Source organism: Cygnus atratus, chromosome 29 (genome assembly GCF_013377495.2).
Source record: "Cygnus atratus isolate AKBS03 ecotype Queensland, Australia chromosome 29, CAtr_DNAZoo_HiC_assembly, whole genome shotgun sequence".
In the NCBI taxonomy this organism is placed as follows: Eukaryota; Metazoa; Chordata; class Aves; order Anseriformes; family Anatidae; genus Cygnus; species Cygnus atratus.
This window is the reverse complement of record NC_066390.1, coordinates 1,067,031-1,085,220: the sequence shown is the minus strand read 5'-3', so window position 1 is coordinate 1,085,220 and position 18,190 is coordinate 1,067,031. Positions and strand designations below refer to the sequence as shown.

General features: G+C 57.8%; 2 protein-coding genes across 4 annotated transcripts in view; one reads left to right on the top strand and one right to left on the bottom strand.

Moving 5' to 3' along the window:
- Positions 1-1,096: 1,096 nt before the first annotated feature.
- Positions 1,097-5,953, bottom strand: TMEM106C (transmembrane protein 106C). The gene is made up of 8 exons (XM_035572237.2): positions 5,862-5,953; positions 4,621-4,836; positions 4,438-4,501; positions 3,744-3,903; positions 3,508-3,648; positions 3,205-3,254; positions 2,868-2,921; positions 1,097-2,459 (listed from the first exon to the last, which is right to left on the bottom strand). Exons 2-8 carry the CDS (start codon positions 4,823-4,825, stop codon positions 2,300-2,302), a joined length of 834 nt encoding a protein of 277 aa, XP_035428130.1. The 5' UTR covers positions 4,826-4,836; positions 5,862-5,953; the 3' UTR covers positions 1,097-2,299.
- A 5,935-nt stretch (positions 5,954-11,888) lies between these two features.
- The window catches only part of VDR (vitamin D receptor), a 36,920-nt gene continuing 30,618 nt past the window's right edge, over positions 11,889-18,190 (top strand). Inside the window, exons 1-2 of one of the 3 annotated variants that reach the window (XM_035572231.2) lie at positions 11,889-11,925; positions 16,243-16,408. The gene's annotated coding sequence lies outside the window, so the exon portion shown is untranslated. Of the gene's footprint in view, positions 11,926-13,522; positions 13,793-16,242; positions 16,409-18,190 lie in introns of those variants that run through there. The other 2 variants (XM_035572232.2, XM_050715963.1) reach the window with 2 other exon arrangements.

Sequence of the window (18,190 nt, the reverse complement as noted above, 5' to 3'; positions counted from 1 at the left end):
GAAAATTAGCCCACTGACCCCCCAAGAGTTGCAAACATGCTCGAGCTTTATGAGCAGGACGTACCGGGCAGCTGCTGGCTCAGGGGCTGCAGGTTTCATGACAGTACTTTTGTTAAAACCCCAGCTTTTCTCCTCAGTCGATAGCATGGGTACTGCAGCCTCATTAAGAGAAGTTATGACTTTAAAGGATGAAAAACCCCTTTAAAAATGCTACTTCGGGGCCCTCACCTCACTTTTAAACGCTCACAGCTGGCACCGCAGCAGCCGCCCCTCCTGCTAAAGCACTGAAGGCAGCTTCCCAGGGCTGGGATCTTTAAAAAAATTTGGCAGAAGAAATTCATTAAAAAGGATTGGAGGATTAAGAAGGATTTTCACAACAAATGCCCTTTAAAAGGCCAAGTGCTTTGCCACATGACCCGGAGGGCACCCCCAATTATCAGTGCTCTGGCTCTCGGTCGCACCTGCGCTTTTCCTGCTCAGCCAAGCAGCAGGATTCGGGTTCCTGCAGGCACCCAGCGAGCCCCCCAAAACCTCCCAGCTAAAAGCAGCTCTGATTTTAAGGAGCATCGGTTATCTGCAGCACGAAGAGGGGAGCAGGGGGCTCTGCCACCCACGAGGACACCAAGTCAGCCTGCACCAGGCGCTGCAAGGCTGCCGAGCGGCAGGAAGCGAGCTGGATAAAGGGCAGAGCAGGCCATTTCCTCCTCTTCCTCAAAGAAAACTCAGCTCATCATAATTATGAGAAGTGAACGGGGGTTTTACCCGAGTCATGTGAGAGGCTCGTGACTGGGGAAGGGGCAGCATGACAGTCACAGCGTGGGGCTGTGACTCCTGTCCCTGCTGTCCCTTGTGGGAACAGAGGCACCCCGAGGGCACCACGGCTTCACCTCTCAAGTTTCTCGGCCCTCATTTCCCAAAATCATCAGCAAGAGCCTAGGTGCTTCTGGGCAAGAGACGGCATGATGCCAGTCACCGCACGGAGCGCTCTCTAGGACAAAGCTGAATTGCCACAGGTCACAGCATTTCCTCATGTCCAGCGAGGTGACACCACGCAGCACAGTACTACCCCGCTTCAATAATTCAGTTCTAGAAAGTCTGGAGGCAAAAACACCACCTCTTAGAAAACAAGAGGGTATTTTTATTTCACACTCTCCCAAAACAAAGCGTCCTTCATTGAGAAATACCAGACCCCCTTCCCTTACAGCTTTTGCCTGTGCCTTGCTTCCACGCGCTCGCTTCCGACAGAGGGCTGGAGAAAGGCGTAGGTGCGTGCAGAGAGGAAACGCGGGGGGCTGCAGTGATCGGGTTCCAGAAGAACTATAAAGGGCAGAAGCAGAATGAAACCCTCCAAGCTGCAAATGGGGCAAGAAGCCTGCAGAACTGCGGCAGGCTGAGCTTTCACATCGGATTTATTTGCTTTACCGTCCTTCGGGACTGCCTGGCTCCTGCGAGGTGAGCCTTTGAAACAAGAAACTCCCCCCCTACCTTCCACCAAATCAGTTTAAATCTGCAGCAGGCACGAGTACAAAGCAGCACTGAGCTGTGCATTCCCTAGCTTCAAACACCAGAGACCTCCCCAGCTGCCGAACGCCCCGTGCACACCGAGCAGCAGCCTTCAATAGGGCCGCGGCGTTTGGTGTCGGGTCGCTGCAGGCGGCCTCAGCTGCCAGAAAGCAAAATCTGTGCAAGGGAGAAAGCGTGCCCTGCTGGTTTCCGTTCCTCTTCCTCCTCCTAGTGCAAGTTACACAGGTGAAAGCCTGAACGCCTTGCCTGTGATTTCCTGGCAAAGCTTCATCCCTTTTTTTTTTTTTTTTAAATCTAGTTCTGCTTTGAAACATGCCAGTGACACACTGCCACTGAGCAAAACTGGAGTAAATTAATTGCTCAGAACTCATCAGTCTGCTCTGGAAGGACGGGGTACAGTGCTAAGCTTCAGAACAGCTGCAAAACTCAACTCTAAGTCCTTGGACCACAAAGCACAGAGTTTGAGAGTCCAGTTTCCCTGCCCAAAACCCAGTTCTTTGGAACTGAAGAGGACGGCAGGCCCGGCAGGCCCCTTACTCTGGAAGGGACCCGTCTGCCTGCACACGAACAACACCCGAAGTGGATTTGGGGGACAGGCCAGCAGTGCAGCCCAGCTGCATGCCAAAGAGTGCAGGAGGGACCCAGAGCTTTCAGGTATCCCCCAAAGTCAGTCACAATCCCTTCCGCTTCCGTTTGAAAATGTCCAGTCCTTTCTACAGCTACGGATTTCACAGGGGGAACCCCTCTGCGCTCACAGGGAACAGCGGCAGCGAGCTCAGGGCTTGCTCTTGGCTTTGGCCGCGCCTTGCGTCGAGGGGGCTGGCAGAGGCAGCGGATCCGGGGCAGCCGTGGAGTTGGTGCTGCAGTCGACGTAGTGGTAGGTTTCCAAAGCGCTCTGCGTCACGTGCCCGATGTACGAGAGCTTCACCGATGTCCTGAGGGAGGGGAGAGCGGCTTAGCGGGGGCAGGACCAGTGGCAGAGACCCCTCTATTAAATTAAAGCAATCAGCAGCCTGCATTCGTCACATAACTCCTCTTCCCACCCTTAAAGGCTGCGGATCCTCTCAGATTTTCACTCAGCGAGCGCACCCCGGATTGCTCACTGCAGGGAGCTGGCGAGTCCGGCCCCACGCCACCCATCATGTGGGAACTCAGTTTAGAGCAATCTGGTGTCTTCTCCTCCCTGCCTCACATTTTACCCAACTGTGTCAACTGGTCCGGATTAAAGCTGACACAGGGAACCAGGCTGGGGTGCTTGCCAAGCAGGATTTTCCTCGTGCACCCTGATCTGCTGTGGCAGCAATTCCCTTTTTGAGTCAGGAGCAGAGCAGAAAGCAGCCTACCTCATGAAGATGACTATGTTATGCACCTTCACCTTGGGAAACGTGCAAAAGAAACTGGAAGAGACCAAACCAAAGAAATAGGTCAGCACAGATAGGCTGAGCAGCCTGCTTCTCGGTATCTTCTGATGTTGTCTTCCCCTCGGTGCTAACTCAATTCAAGACAGCGTCCAAAACCCCGTCACAACATCCTGATAGAGCGGCCTTTCAAGCAATTTCTAGCAAGCAGTTGCTTTTCAGAGAGTTAGCAGAAAGCTGGTAGTTTCCTGAGCAAATGCTAATTAAAGCAGCCGAAACCTTCCCACTCCCCAGCCATACACAAAGAACAGTAGATGCTCACTACACGTAAGAGAAAGGTCCGCCCATCTCCGCCTTCACCGTGAAATTCACCTGTAAAAGAAAAACACGTCCACATGCAGCTTGCACGCTCACTTAAATCCACCCCTTCCAGGCTCTTTTCCACCTTCTTACATTTCAGCCGGCGTGCACAGAGCCCAGCCTACTGTAGCCACGAGAGTATTTGCTAAGCAAAGCTTTAAGGTACAGACAGACTATATTCAAGGTAACTCGTAATCCCGCACAGGTTTCACACGATTTAGCGATGCTTATAATACATACTACAAGGGTAAAGAAAGACAAATACCAGTTTGTCGCTCAGGGGCTGGATGCTGGAGACGTTGGTGATCTGCTGGCTTCCCACCACGGTGTTCATGTACTGCACCTGGCTGGTCAGGCTGGTCACCGTCACCGAGTAGAAGTTGGAGTTCCTGATCCGCAAGGTGGCCTGGACGGAGAGATGGGAGACAGGTAGCAGCGACCTTCTGGTCGGCTCAGCGCGGGGTTCGTTCCCTCGGGAACAGAGGGGCACAAAAACTTTACCGTGATGGCAAGAATGACAACGGAGTTCTTCTTGTCAAACCAGACTCGAACCACTTTGATGCCACCGTCATCCACCAGGACGGAGTGGGGGAACAGGAAGAAAACGACCAGGCCTGATATCAGGAGGCAGAGCAGCACCGACAGCAGGACATAGAGCTTCCTGGAAGAGGCAGGAAAGGGGTCACAGCTTTTGCCCGAACATCTGCGACCGTGAGACGCTGCGTAGCTGAAACCCAACCTAGCCAGCAAAAAACCACCTATTTGTTCTTCCCTGAAAGGGGCCCAGAAGCGCTGCTCTGACATTTTCGATATCTGAAATTGCTCAAAACCAATCACCCTTTAGCTACTCATTACCAAAAAGCAAACTGCTTCAAGAATCATTCTTGCCCCCGTGGTGCTTTCGCAGCGTGTTTTTGCTGTCGGTAAGGCGGTTTCTTTCTAAAGCCCTCAGTAAAGAGCACAGGGACAGCGGGTGTGAGTAGGATGATTGTTTCCATGCTCACCCCTACAGCAGGATTTAACAGGAAACATTTAAAGTTAAAAGTTGCATTTGTTAGCATGCTTTGGTGAAAACAAGCCAGTAGGTGAAGGAAAGGCCGGAGACTGTGTGAAGTGTTTAGCTCTGGTACTACATGACAAAAAAAAGCCCTGCAAGCTCTTCACAGAGGTGTAGTCACTCTTACTACACACTTACGTTCTCTGCGGGCGGAGCCGCTGGTCGCTGTAGGGTATGAGAGCCACCAACTCGTTTACCTGTTCTGGAAAGAGAAAGGAACGCGATAACCAAGGTGGAGATCACTTCTTAAATAAGGAACATTTCTGCCCGGTTGTTTTTTTTTTTTTTTTTTTTGGTTTTAGGCGTGAGGGGAGCAGTCACCCGTGGGAATGCAGCCAGTGCCTTGGCAGGTGGGGCAGGTGATGCTGTCCTGCCCCGTGAATTCCACGTAGGGGAACTTGGCGATGTCTTCCTTGCGGTCCCGGCTGTCGAGCAAGTCATCGTCGTCGCCGCCGCCGCCGCCGTCAGCCTTCCTCTGCTGCCGGGGGGCAGCGCTGCCGGCGGAGAGGGAGAGCGCAGCCCCCATCGCTGCTGTGCCTGCAACAGGGACGCGGGCCGTTAGAGACGTTTTCTGGCAGGCCGGGAGACCCGGCCCTGAAATACACGCACAAGGGGAAGAACCCAGCCCGCAGACAGACCCCCCCCCTCAGCAGGGACCCCCCCCCGGCACCCCTTAGGGAACCCCCCAACACACACAGACCCCCCTCCAAGTCAGAAAAGCCCCCCCCAGGGGTCCAGCCCCCACCCCAGAGACCTTTCCCCTCAGGGGGAGCTCCCCCAGCGCCCTGCCAAAGGAGGCACCCGACTCAGGAACACCTCAAAGGCTCAGCTCCCCCACTCACCCCCCAAAAAAGAGACCCCCCTCCCCTTACCCCCCAACCCCAAAAAAGAGACCCCCTCACACACACCCCAAAAAGACCCCCTCTCCCCCCTCCCCAAAAAGAGACCCCCCTCACCCCCCCCCAAAAAAAAGAGACCCCCCCTCAACCCCCACCCCCAAAAGAGACCCCCCCTCACACTCCCCCCCAGAGACCCCCTTACCCTCCCCCAAAAACAGAGACCCCCCTCTCGCCCCCTCCCCAAAGAGACCCCCCCTCACCCCGCACCCCCAAAAAGAGACCCCCCTACACTCCCCAAAAAGAAACCACCTCGCCCCCCCAAAAAGAGACCCCCTCAATCCTCATCCCCAAAAAAGAGACCCCCTTGTGTCCCCCCAAAAAGAGGCCCCCTCGCCCCCCACCCCAAAAAGAGGCCCCCTCGCCCCCCACCCCAAAAAGAGGCCCCCTCGCCCCCCACCCCAAAAAGAAACCCCCTCACCCCCGCCCCCAAAAAGAGACCCCCTCACGCTCCCCCCCAAAAAAGAGACCCCTTCACACCCCACCCCCAAAAAGAGACCCCCTCACACCCCCTCCCCAAAAAGAGAGGCCCCCTTGTCCCCTCCCCCAACAGAGACCCCCCCCTCAAACCCCATCCCCCAAAAAGAGACCCCCTCATGCCCCCCCCCCCCCCCCCCAAACAAGAGACCCTCCCCCCTCAGGGAGCCCCCCCCCCCCCCCACGCACCGCCGCAGCCTCCCCGCAGGCCGCGCAGCCGCCGTCGCTATGACGACGACGCGGGCGGAGGAGGGAGGCGGAGCCTAAGCCTCGCCCCGCCCCCCTCCGCTGTCGGCGCAGGCGCGCAGTGCGGAGAGGAGGTGGCTCCCCGCAGAGCCCGCCCCCTCGCCGAGGCCACGCCCAGTGCGCGTGCCGGGCGGGGCGTTGCGTCCCCGCCCCGCCCGCGAGGCAGTGGGCGGGGCCTACAGGCCCCGCCCCGTCGTGACGACAAGAGGAGCCCCGCCTGGGCGCGGCTCCCCATCAGTGCGCATGCGCCGGGCGGCAGAGGGGCGGGGCCCGCGGCCCCACCCTTTGGTGGGGCTGAGGGGCGTGTCCGGCACTGCGCATGCGCATGAAACCGCCCGGGTGGGGGACCGCTGGTGGGCGGGGTCTGGACGAGGTAAGGGCGGGTCCTCGTGCGCATGCGCACTGCCCGCGGTCGCAGCTCTCCGTCCGCGCATGCGCACACAGGGGGCTGAGCGCCGGGAGAGGGTGCGCATGCGCGGCGGCGGGGGGGCGGGCGGAAGAATGGTGGGGTCGCTGATCCCAGTGTGGAGCCCTCTTGCACCAGTATGGGGGCGCGCATCCCAGTATGAGCCCTCCCCAGCCAGTATAGGGGTACCCGTCCCAGTATGGAGCCTGCCTGCATCAGTACTGGGGCACCTATCCCAGTACGGAGCCCCTCTGCACCAGTATCGGGGCATCCATCCCAGTACGGAGCCCTCCCTCCACCAGTGTGGGGGCACCTGTCCTAGAATGGAGCCCCCCTGCACCAGTATGGGGGCACACGTCCCAGTATGGAGCCTGCCTGCACCAGTATGTGGGCACCCATCCCAGTACAGAGCTTCCCTGCACCAGTACAGGGGCACCTGTCCCACTATGGAGCTTCCCTGCACCAGTACGGGGGCATGCATCCCAGTACAGAGCCTGTCTGCACCAGTGTGGGGGCACAAACCCCAGTATAGAGTCCCCCTGCACCAGTATGGGGGGCACCCATCCCAGTACGAGCCCTCCCCAGCAGCAAGCGTAGGGGCACACATCCCAGTATGAGGGCACCAGTCCCAGTATGAACCTCCGTGCACCAATATGGAAACACCCATCCCAGTATGAGGATCCCCACACCAGTACTGGGGAATCAATCACAGTATGGAGCCTCCCTGCACCAGTACAGGTGCACACTCCCCCAGTATGGAACCACCATCGGCACCACTATGGGGGCACACCCCACCAGTATGAGGCTGTGCGAAGCCATGTGTGCTCGTGCAAACCCCACGAGGCTGCGTGTGTTTGTGCAAGACCGTGTGAGGCCCTGGGTGCTGGTTGGAGGCCCTGGGTGCTGCTGTGAGGCCCTGGGTGCTGGTGTGGGGCCCTGGGTGCTGGTGCAAGGCCATACGAGGCCCTGGGTGCTGGTACGGGGCCGTATGAGGCCCTGGGTGCTGGTGCAGGGTCGTATGAGGCCCTGGGTGCTGGTGTGAGGCCCTGGGTGCTGGTGTGGGGCCGTGTGAGGCCCTGGGTGCTGGTGCGAGGCCATACGAGGCCCTGGGTGCTGGTGCGAGGCCCTGGGTGCTGGTACAGGGCCGTGCACACCTGGCACACTCCGTCCTTCGCCGCAGCCTCACTAGATGTCGCCTCAGCCGGCGAGGAGCAGCAGCAGCACACCAGCACCCGTGTGCACCCCGCTGCTAAACCCCAAATCCAGGCTTTTTTCCCCCCCAGCGCTCAGAGGCGCCGGCTGCGAACGCGGGGATTTGCTGTGGGGAGTCGCTGCCGCCGGGTTCGGCCGAGGAAAAGTGAACCCGGCTGCGCTGCTGCAGACAAATTACCCCAAAATGCGGCGTTTAAGGGGGAAATTGCCTCTCATTTGCAGTCGCTGGGTTCGCAAGGTTTTTCCTGGCACCAGAGAAATTGGTCTTTTCCAACCGTCCCTTCCTTCTCCTTCATTTTCCCTGAGGATTTCCATGCTGCTGGGGGTGCCGGTCCTTTTGCACCGATTTATCAGGATTTATCACCGATTTATCAGGATTTATCACCGATTTTTTAGGGGCTCTGCACCCCAGATGCACGAAAAAAACATAGTAGAAAAAAAACATCCTGCCCCAGTTCCCCAGTTCCAAATGGATGTGAGGGAGCATCCATTTGGTTTTTTTTTTAGGGGGAAAAAAAAATAAATCAAACCAGCCCATTCTTCTCATCCCCTCCAGCCCCGATAGCTCTGGGACAGAAGCAGGTAAAAAATGATCCGTTTGGGTCGGTGGATGCTCATAAACTCGCAGAGCCTCCCATGCAATCACTTTTTTTTTTTTTTCTGCCACAATAAACGTGAGAGCTCAGTGGAAAAACAAATTCCTTCCCCTCATAATCGCCCAAACCATAAAAATTAAGTTTACGGCAAGAAAATATTTCCATCGACCTGTGCCACCGATGGAAACTTAATGGATCATTTGTTCTCTTCTTCCCGGGAGTGAAATGCCAGCAAGAGGGAGGCTCCCCGGCTCGCTGTCCACGCTAATTGCTCCCCTTAATTGGATGGGCTGCGCATCCCCCAGCGCCCTCCAGATGAGCTGGGGACCTGCTTGCTGCATGCCCTGGGAAGGTGCTGGGTGCAGCGTGCACCACGCAGACAGACACCCACGTGGACGGACTGCAAACAGCATTTTGGGAGGGGGTGTGGAGAGGGAGGCTTTCACCAAGCTCCCCAGGGCAGGCTGCAGGGCGAGCTCAACCCTATAGTAGACAGCAGAGAATCCCAGGGGAGCAGAAGCTGCACCAAAGCCATGAGTGCAGTGCTGTCCTGTCCTGGGGATGCCACAAAGTCATTTTAGGGGATGCGTGTCCTGGGTCAATCCCTTTTTTTTTTTTTTTTTTTTCAGTTTTAAACTCACTTTCCCTCCCAAGCCAGCCTGGATGGGCGGAAAGCTGGGACGGGGCTGCCTCAGCCCCACACACCCGCATCCCACAGGGCATTGTGATCGCTTCCTGAGAGCCCTGCGCTCACCAGGGGATGGAACAAGTGTGGGAGTCACCCTGGGAGAGCTGTCCCTGTCCTCATCCCCATCCCCATCCCCATCTGCATCCCATCCCATCTTCATCCTCATTCTCATCCTTATTCCCATTCCCATCCCATCTCTATCCCCATTTCCATCCTTATCCCCATTCCCATCCCATCCTCACCCTTATCCCTGTCCCCCTCCCCATCCTCTTTATCCCCCATTCCCATCTTCTTTATCCCCATTCCCATCCCATCTCCATCTCCATTCTTATCCCCATTCCCATCCCATCCTTGTCCTTATCCCTATCCCCATCCCATCCCGATCCCAACCCCATCCCCGTCCCCATCCCATCCCCACTTGTGCCTGCATCCAGCCCTGAATTCCCTTTCCTGAGCTGCATCGGGGTGGGAGAGAGCATGCGAAAGGGGGTTCAGCTGGGAGCAGGATTTTGGGGGTCAAAAGGAACATCACACCAGCCCGGTCCAGGCAAGGACAGGGGGAAACCCACGGTGTTTAGCCTTAGGATGGGTTTTAAGCAGGGAAACGGCTGAGGTTTAAACTCAACAGCAGTGGGGTGGGGATGGGCACCCTTCTGCACAAAATCCCCCACCCCAGTTGTCTCTCTGTTCCCTGAAAAAGTTCTGCGTGACCAAATTGTCTCTAATGAACTCCTGTTTCTTCCCGGACTTTTTTTTTTTTTCTCCTCTCCCTGATTGGCCTCATTAAATCAATTTGAAAACATTTAGCAAAGCACTTTCCCTGCGTGAATTAAAGCTGTTGAACTCGGTGATCACGGCTGCGGGGTGCTGATTGCCGTCTGCCACGATGGCGGCGCGGCCGCCCGCGCTCATCTGCGTGGCGGCTCATTTTCTCCGAGGCTTTTGGGTTTAGGGGCCCTTAGTAAACCCTGGAACATCACGAAGGGGCTTTCTCGAAGCGTTCCGTGCTGCTTTATAAAACGTTGCTGATGTCTGCACCCTGGACAGGTTTTGGAGGATGGAAAGGGAGGAACTGCTAACTATTCTGAGTTTTTCAGACTGGGGGTGTAACGTGCCCAGGAGATTGAGTGGCTTTGGGCTGGAGCTGCAGCACCAGCTGAAACAGCTCAGCTCGAATCCCCATGTTCCAGGTTTCCTTCCATCCCCAGCGAGGGGATTTTGGGTGGCTGAGATCAGCACTTGGACCCGGCCGGTTGCACGGTCCCAAACACCCCCAGGACCTGCAGGAGCAGCTGAACCCCGGAGGCCTGCAGGCCCCTGCTCCCGAGACGTGCAAGGGCTTCGCACGGGTTCCGTTCACGTGGGACGTGAAGTCCCGGCCACACCGAGGTGAGCAAGGGGCCGGAGCAGCTTGGAGGCTGCAAACAGCTGCAGGAACCTTGGTCGTACACGTCTCTAGCGCTTGGAGCTGTGCCTGGGCCCTCGCAGATGCTGCTATCTCTAGTCTAGAGGTCGGGGATGAATCAGCTCTCCTTCTGCCCTTAATCTGATCTAAGCATCACAAACATCCATGAGCTCTCCAAGAGCTGTAATCAGAGAGGGGATTTGCAGTCTGCGGTGGCAGGTCTCTTGGGTGCCGTCCCAAAAATGGGAGAGGAAGGAGACGAGCCCGGCAGATGCTGCAGCTGCAGAAACAAGACGGAGTCTGCTTGCCAGGTGATAAATGCGGCGAGTGCTCCTGGTACAAGGTGGCTCGTTGATTAGAAATCCGGAAGGAAAGGAGACTCTGACCCACGGCCAGCTCCGTGGACGTCTGAACTTCCAGAAGGCGCCAGAGCAAAGGTGAGACACTGCAGGGACACCTAAATGTGATCAGGACCCGATGCTGCCAGGAAAATGTTTGCCACAGACTGGTGGCGGGGCACCGTTGTACTGGTGGTGTTTGCCCTGTCCCAATAAGGGGCTGACCATGAGCCAGGAGGAACGGAGTAAGCAGAACTGCGCACTCATGCACACAGAGCCCGCTGAACTTTCTGGAATGGCTGTGAAGACATTCAAGCAGCAGCAATCCCAAAGCCTCCAAGCATCAGCAGCACCCCAAAAGCCACAAACAGCAGCTGCAGCACCCCAAAGCCCCAAAAAGCAGCAGTAGCACACCCAAAACCCCAAGCAGAAGCACCCCCAAAGCCCCCAAACTGCAGCATCCCAAAAGCCCCCAAGCAGAAGCACCCCCAAAGCCTCAAGCAGCATCAGCAGCACCCCAGAAGCCCCAAGAAGTAGCACCCCAACCCCCCAAGCAGCCCCACCCCAAAAGCCCCCAAACAGCAGCACCCCAAAGCCCCAAGAAGCAGCAGCACCCCAAAAGCCCCAAGGAGCAGCACCCCAAAGCCCCACGCAGCAGCACCCCGACCCCCCACACAGCAGCACCCCAAAGCCCCAATTGCACCAGCACCCCAGTCGCAGCAGCATCACCCCAAAGCCCCAAGCGCCAGCACCCCAATTGCAGCAGCAGCACCCCGACCCCGCCACGCAGCAGCACCCCAATTGCAGCAGCACCCTGACCCCCCCCACTCAGCAGCACCCCGACCCCGCCACGCAGCAGCACCCCAATTGCAGCAGCACCCTGACCCCCCCCATGCAGCAGCACCTCGACCCCGCCACGCAGCAGCACCCCAATTGCAGCAGCACCCTGACCCCCCCCACGCAGCAGCACCCCAAAGCCCCAAGCACCAGCACCCAAAGCACGGGCAGGGGCCGGGCCACCACCCCCTGGGCTCCCCAGGCCGGGCCGCCACGTGCAATCTCCCGCCAGTCCAGGCCACGCCCCTAATGGGCGTGGCACCACCAATTCTTCACCTTATACGGGCATGGGAGGCGGGGCCAGAGCGGGCTCGCCCACGAGGGGGCGGTGCCGAGGCGGTGCCGCGTTGGCATTGGCGGGGGCGGGGCGGGGCGGGGGGCGTGTCCTCGGGGAGAGTGGGCGTGGTTTAGAGGAGGGGGGCGTGTCCTCGGGGAGGGGCGGGGCGCGCAGCCGGCCGGTTCCCGTCAAAAGGCGGCTCCGGGGCGGTGGGGGAGGGAGGGGGGCGGCTAGCGCTGGGAGCGCAGGTACCGGGGGCAGGGAGGGGGCGGCACGGGGGGGGGGGGGGGGATGGAGGCGTTTTTGGGGGACCCCCCTGCTCGGTGCCTGCTGCTGTGGTTATCGGGATGTGGGGGGTGCATGGTGCGGGGGGTACCGGGGGTCCCCCCCCCCCCCGGGGCTGGGGGGGGGGGGGTGCTGGGGGGCACCGGGGTCCCCCTCAGGGCTGGGGGGTGCTTGGGAGGGGTGACCCCCCGGTGCTCCGGTTCGTTGTATGGTTTGGGGGTCCCACGTGGGCTCGGGGCTTCCCGGTACTTTGCGTGCCCCCGTAGTTGTTTGGGGTGTGCAGGTCCCCTGGCGCTTTGTGCCCCCCCCTCCCCCACCCCAAGTTTGGGGTCCCCCCCCTCCCCCACCCCAAGTTTGGGGTCCCCCCCCTCCCCCACCCCAAGTTTGGGGTCCCCCCCCTGTGCCCTGTCACTGGGAGTCCTCAGCCCTCCTCCCAAAAGGGGTGCTAAGGGCTTCAACCCCCCCAAAATGGGCTCCCTTAGGGTGGGGGGGGTCCCTGCTCCTCTCAGCCCCCCTGTGTGGGGTGGCTCCTGGTTTGGGGTTGGGGATGGGGGGTCAGGGTCCACGCCACCCTCAGGACTGACCCCCCCCGTTTCTGGGCTTGGATGTGAGGGTTTGGTCGGAGCCAGGGGGTGCTGGGGGGGCTGTGTTGGGACCCCTTGTGTGCCCCGTGCTGCTGTGAAGCCCCTTCCCCAGCTCCGTGCCCCCCTGCTCCCCGGTATGGGATGTTGCCCCGTCCCGCTGCCCCAGCCACGTGCGCCCCTTTCCGGGCGCCTCTCTGGTGTTTTGGGGTTTCCAGCCCGTTTCGAGTCAATGAATCAGGTGAGCGCCTGACTAACGACCAGCTTTAAACAGCATCCTAAACTGAATTACCCCACTAATACTTTTTGGGGGTCTGGGGGAGATGTCAGGCACTGGACGGAGGCCCACCCCCCCCCCAGCACCCACCGCGCTCGCTGTAATTCCCCAGTGATTTTCGGCTGCCTGTGAGCAATCCCGCGGCAGCCGGGACCTCTCAGCTGCTGGCTCCCAGTACGAGGAGATCAGAGGTACCGGGGATCTACTGGGGACCTTCCCGTGTCCCCCACCCGAGGAAGGGGCGCTCCTTTCCCCGGACCCAGCAGGGCACCCAAGGGTGCTGCGGGGGGGCTGCCGTAGGGCAGTAGAGGGTGCCGTTCCCCGGTGAGCTGAGCCTTCCTCTTCCTCCTTCTTGAGCCGGAGCCGGCTGACCGAGGCTGGAGCCTTCAGCACTCAAAGTTTCTTCGGAAACTGGTTTTCTCAAGAAGCCGGCCCCGGCGTTCTGCGGCGCTCTCCTCCCACGCGAGCTGGGCACTGACTCATCTTCCTCCCGTGGCTCGGGGAAGGGAGCGCCGGCAGCGGGGCTGCGTGCGTCCCCTCCCGAAGGGGGGACATCCGCCCGCAGACCCCCTCGGTGCCTCCTCCATGTCGGCCGCGTTGCCCCTGTGGTGCCTCCGTGCATTCAGCCCGGCGGGGGAGGACGCCGGGGCTGTAATTATTCATTTATCTAAAACCTCTTCTTCCTCTTCTGAAGTCTTCCTCCTCCGAAGCAGCCGCTTTGCTGGGTCAAATCGGTTCGAGTTTGAAGCTGCTGGCTGCGCCAGGGCTTTTGGATGGGGTGTCGGGAAGGTGTACCTGGCCAGATGAAAATAGTGGGGTGGGCTGAGAGTGGGGGGTTTGGACCCCCTGGTTTGCGTAGCCGAGGAGCTGGGAAAGCCAAAGCCGTCAGGTGCAGGAGGCGGCGCAGATGTCTGCCCGAGATCCTGCCGTCTGCAAACGCATCAGGTGCAAGATCTCGCAACAGCACTTCAGGTAACAAAGGCACAAAAAGGTTTTTCATTAGTCAAGAATTTGCCTCGGGTGAGTTAGCTTTTCACTAGGTGTTTTCTTCCTGAATCCCGGTGTACTTAATCCGAAATAACCGGATAATCCAACCCCTCTTTCTCTTAATGGCTAACTTTGGAGAAGCGGCTCTCTTTCCCGAGTGCACATCTAGCCAGAGAGAATAATTTTTAACCTGCTGTCACTGAGCCGGAGCGCAGTCAGTCTGGCCCAAACTTCCTGTGGCTTTTCAGAGGGGAAATACAGAAATGTCAAGTCACTGGGAGATAAATAATCCTCCTCGAGTGGCTGGAGGTGGGTCTGTGTCTACCATGCAGCGTCTGAGCGTAGGGTTCCATGAGTGTTTATGGTCATAGGCACTTTATATAAAAAACATGTGTGTATATATAAATAAATATATATAAACAAACAAGGTGAGGGCAGGGACTGCGCTCTGCTGAAAGGAGCTTTCCCAGAACTGCATCCCGTTTTGGGGCTCACATCACGCTTCTGTGGAAGTTGGTGCTGAGCACAGGGCGTTGTGATTTGGAAACATCTTGCGGTCGCCTGTTTTTGCGTGCCGCCCGTCGGTATCTGAGCGTGACGCGGGAGTAGATGCAAACAGCCTCTAAATATTCACGTGGGGGCTGCCCATGTGGTGGGCAGGGTCTGTGCCCGTCCCGCCAGGGCCGTCTGCATCACGGTTCCTCCTTGCGGCCGGAGGTGCTGGGAACCCGCAATTTGGGCAAGCGCCGGCCCTGGCTTCTGCGGGCTGGCGAGCTTTTCCTAACCGTGGCTACAGGGGACAGGTTGCCCCGTCGGGCAGCCTCCTGGCCATGTCCCTGGGGTAGGAGGTGGCAGCAGAGCATTTCGGTGCTGGGGATGGCGTAACTGATGCAAAACAGCTCGCTCTCACCATCTGGGCTGAAAGATCTGGGGGCAAAGCAGCTGCTGCGTCTTTGGGCGGCTGGGGAAAGCTGTTGTGAGAGGTGGCTCCTCATCTTGCAGCCTACGGAGGGCAGGACCTGGCTTTTGCTGGTGGTTTCCTCATGTGAGCCTGCTCTCGAGAGGTGGCAGCTTCTCCACGAGTTTCCCAGTCGCCCTCCATGTTGCTTTTCCAGCCGTGATCTCTCCGGTGTGGCAGCAAACGCGGTGCTCATCCAGACCCACGGGCACCCGCTGCTATCCAGCAGCACCCCTATGGGGGGCATGGGAGGCAGTGGCATCAATTCTTTGCAAGGGTGGAGGTTAAAAGATAACCCCCAAATGAGAGAAAAGCAAGAATTGTTTCTTAAAATAGAGGCACTGAGACCTCTAAGGGAGACCTGCGGCTTGTAGCTGGGTGTTAATGCTGCTGTTGTGGAAGGTGTCCCTCTGATCGGGGCTGTTGGTGTTAAGTTTTGTCTCTGAGGTTGTACGTGCTGTGGCAGAGGGGGACACTGAAGAACCAGGTAGAAATGAAAAGTAGTGTGTGTTTTCTCCGAGAAATCACAGGTCTTGTTTAAAGGCACCCCAACCAAATAAGACACCCAAACACTAGACAGACATTGCAGTAGGTTAACAAGTCTGAGCGCAGAGGGCTCTGTGTTGTGAATGCATGAAAGCCCTGAGCAGGCACCGTGGAAGAACCTGGTGCTGTCCTGCATCAATATTTTCCCCACTTCCTGCTCAACTCTTGAGTGTGTGTTCTCTCCAGATACTGCTTATGAGAAGGGTGAAATGCCCTTGGTGAGTGTAAATGTAAGTGGAGCCTGGGGACTTGGGAACCCTGCTTTAACAACCCCCCTTTTTGCAGATTTAGGAGATTAGCAGGCTCTTAGCACTGCCATCCCCTCCCTAGGGAAGGGAAGCCCACCAAACAGCAGGTGATAACATGGCAGCAGGACGGTGCTATGAGAAGTGAAGCCCACGAGGGAGCTTGAGGAGCACCGGGGCAGGCGGGGAGCTGCGGGCTGCCCGCAGAGCATCTGGCACCAGCACAGCCCACAGGGCTGGGAGGGAGAAGGGCGGTTAAACCAGGGCGTGAGGAATATAAATGACAAGGAGAGCAAAAGTCCAGGGAGATAAGGAAGGTCAGCGACTCTGTAGGCTTTAAAATGGGGCTTCTCAGCAGTGACCTGAAGAAGCAGATGCTATGTGGTGGGGGAACAGGCCTTCTGGGGCAGTCGGGAGACCTCGTCGTGACTTCTCCTGAAGGACTGAGGCAGCCGGGTAACCTCCGGCGCCGCTCCTGCGTGCATCTGCCTTCCCTTCAGGTGCTTGCTGAATCAGCCACAATTCACAGGCAGTTTCCTTATCTGTGGCTTTTAGCGGTGGTTAAACCACCTCGCGCATGGAAGTGACTTTTGGCTACTAATAATTGGAAATGGGGTGTAAAAGCAATTAAAAACAATACCTGGAACGTTTATCTTTATATCTCAAAGCTATATCTTCATTGCCAGGAATTCATGCTGCCTGCCCTGGCTGCTGGGACCCGCTGCCCTGACTTCTGACCCGCGATCCCGGTCTGCCTGGCTCTGCTGAGTGCCTCCTGTCCTAACCCAAAGCCCCACTCGTGGTTTGGTTTCAGCCCCTGGAGGCTTTCGGTGAGCCTGCGTGTCAAACAAGGTGAGTTTGGTTGACAGAGGTGCTCTTAACCAGGCTGCCTTTCTATTCCTGACGAACCCATGGCTTTTCGTAAGGGTCTGCCCAGCAGGAGCCTGCTCTCCCCTTTGCTTTGGGCCGTCCTGTCGGTGCAGCCTGGGTGTCCAGCTTCCGTGGGTGCGTTTCGGTTTCCCAACCTAGGGCTACAACACAACACCTGCTTTATCACTTCTTCCACCTCCTCCTGCCCTCTCAAGGCGATCGGTGGTGCCGAGGGGCACCCATTCCCTCGCCCACCGGGTGGGCTGGTGCCCCGTGCCCCCTGTCACCCGCTGCCAGGCAAGGGACGGGGCACCGGGGACCGTGATCGCGTCCAGGCCTGGGAGGGTTTCTCTCCCCCTCCCTGTGTGGGTAGCACTGACACAGACGGTTCCTCATAAACACTTATCACTTCGTAAATACGCCCGTTTAACAACACGCAGATAAGATAGGAGCACCGTCTATATTTAGACTTGCTTAGCCCTGCGGAATGTGCGGTGCCCTCGCTCAGGCCTGCAGGCGTTAGCGGGCTCCTCGTCCTCAGGGTAGGCCAAGCACTGTCTGCCACATGCAGTGCTCGCACCTGAGCCCTGGAAAACACCTCTTGGGACCCAATGGCCTTCCCTGTGTCCCCATCATCCCCCAGTCCCTGCATGCTGGTAGGGAAAAGGCTCGCCTTGGTCCCGTTTCCACAAGGTTGAGAGATTCTCAGTACATGAGCAGCCATCCATTCTGTGCTTTACTCCTCCCTAAAACTGGAATATTTGGGCCTTGCAGTTCCCCCAACAAAAACATGTTGATTTTCAGTCCGTTTTGAGGATGATGAGACAAAAACAGGAAGGATTCAGTAACATGAGTAAGCTCATGTGCAGGGGAAGGTTGATATGACTCTAGCTGTATTTTCTAGGTGGTGCTTAGGGACGTGGTTTAGTGGGTAATGCCGGTGGTAGGGGGGTGCTTGGACCAGATGATTTTGGAGGTCTTTTCCAACCTTAAAGGTCCCGTGATTTTTATTTCTGAAGTCACTTATGGTTTGATAGCTTAGGTTACCCTGAATGGGGAGATGGAGCTGACCGGTTCTCGATGCTGAGCTTAAATCTCTTCTTTGAGGGCTCTTCCGTACGGAGGGGAACTTCTCAGCCCGGCGGTCCTGTGCCCTGCTTTCCTCTAGCCTTTTGCCCCGGGGTCTGGGTGCAGGAAGCTCCCATATGTGTCTGCGTAAAAGCAGTCTGATAACTGGACTTTCAAGCTGTGCTCTGGCTGGCACGCTCGAAGGAGAGGCAATTGTTTCCTGAGCATCTCTGCTTCGTGCTCAGACACTCGAGTAATCCTGTGGTCTGCTCGGTGCTGGACAGAGGAGAAACCTGTTTTTCTGTGCCGGGCTGCTGCCCTGCTCTGTGGCCTCTGCCTGGTGCTGCCTCCCACGCTGTCCTTGTTGACACTGACTGCACATTACTGGGAGAGGGTGCAAAAACTGGCGTGGTTGGGCTGCCTGCTCTTCAAATATAAGTTATTGCTCGCTATAGCAGGGTAGGAGACCCTATATTTGTACCAGAGCTGCTGGACGTGCACTGCGAGAGGCCCTTCCTTCATTTTTTTTTTTAACTTTGCATGCATGACAGAATTTCAAACCAGTGAAGCGTGTTGTGACAAAACCTGTCTGTGGCTCTGGTTGGGATCCCTGCTGCGAAGACTTAGCAGGGACAATAAGGACGAGGCTGGACCTGAGGTGGTGCCGAAATCCACGGGTAACATGGACCCGCTGGT

Coding starts and splice junctions, on each gene's coding strand:
- TMEM106C (XM_035572237.2), bottom strand. CDS start 4,825: ATGGGGGCTGCGCTCTCCCTCTCCGCCGGCAGCGCTGCCCCCCGGCAG. Junction 3,904..4,437: donor CGGCTCCGCCCGCAGAGAAC/GTAAGTGTGTAG, acceptor TGCCTCTTCCAG/GAAGCTCTATGTCCTGCTGT. Junction 2,460..2,867: donor AACATAGTCATCTTCATGAG/GTAGGCTGCTTT, acceptor CCCCTCCCTCAG/GACATCGGTGAAGCTCTCGT.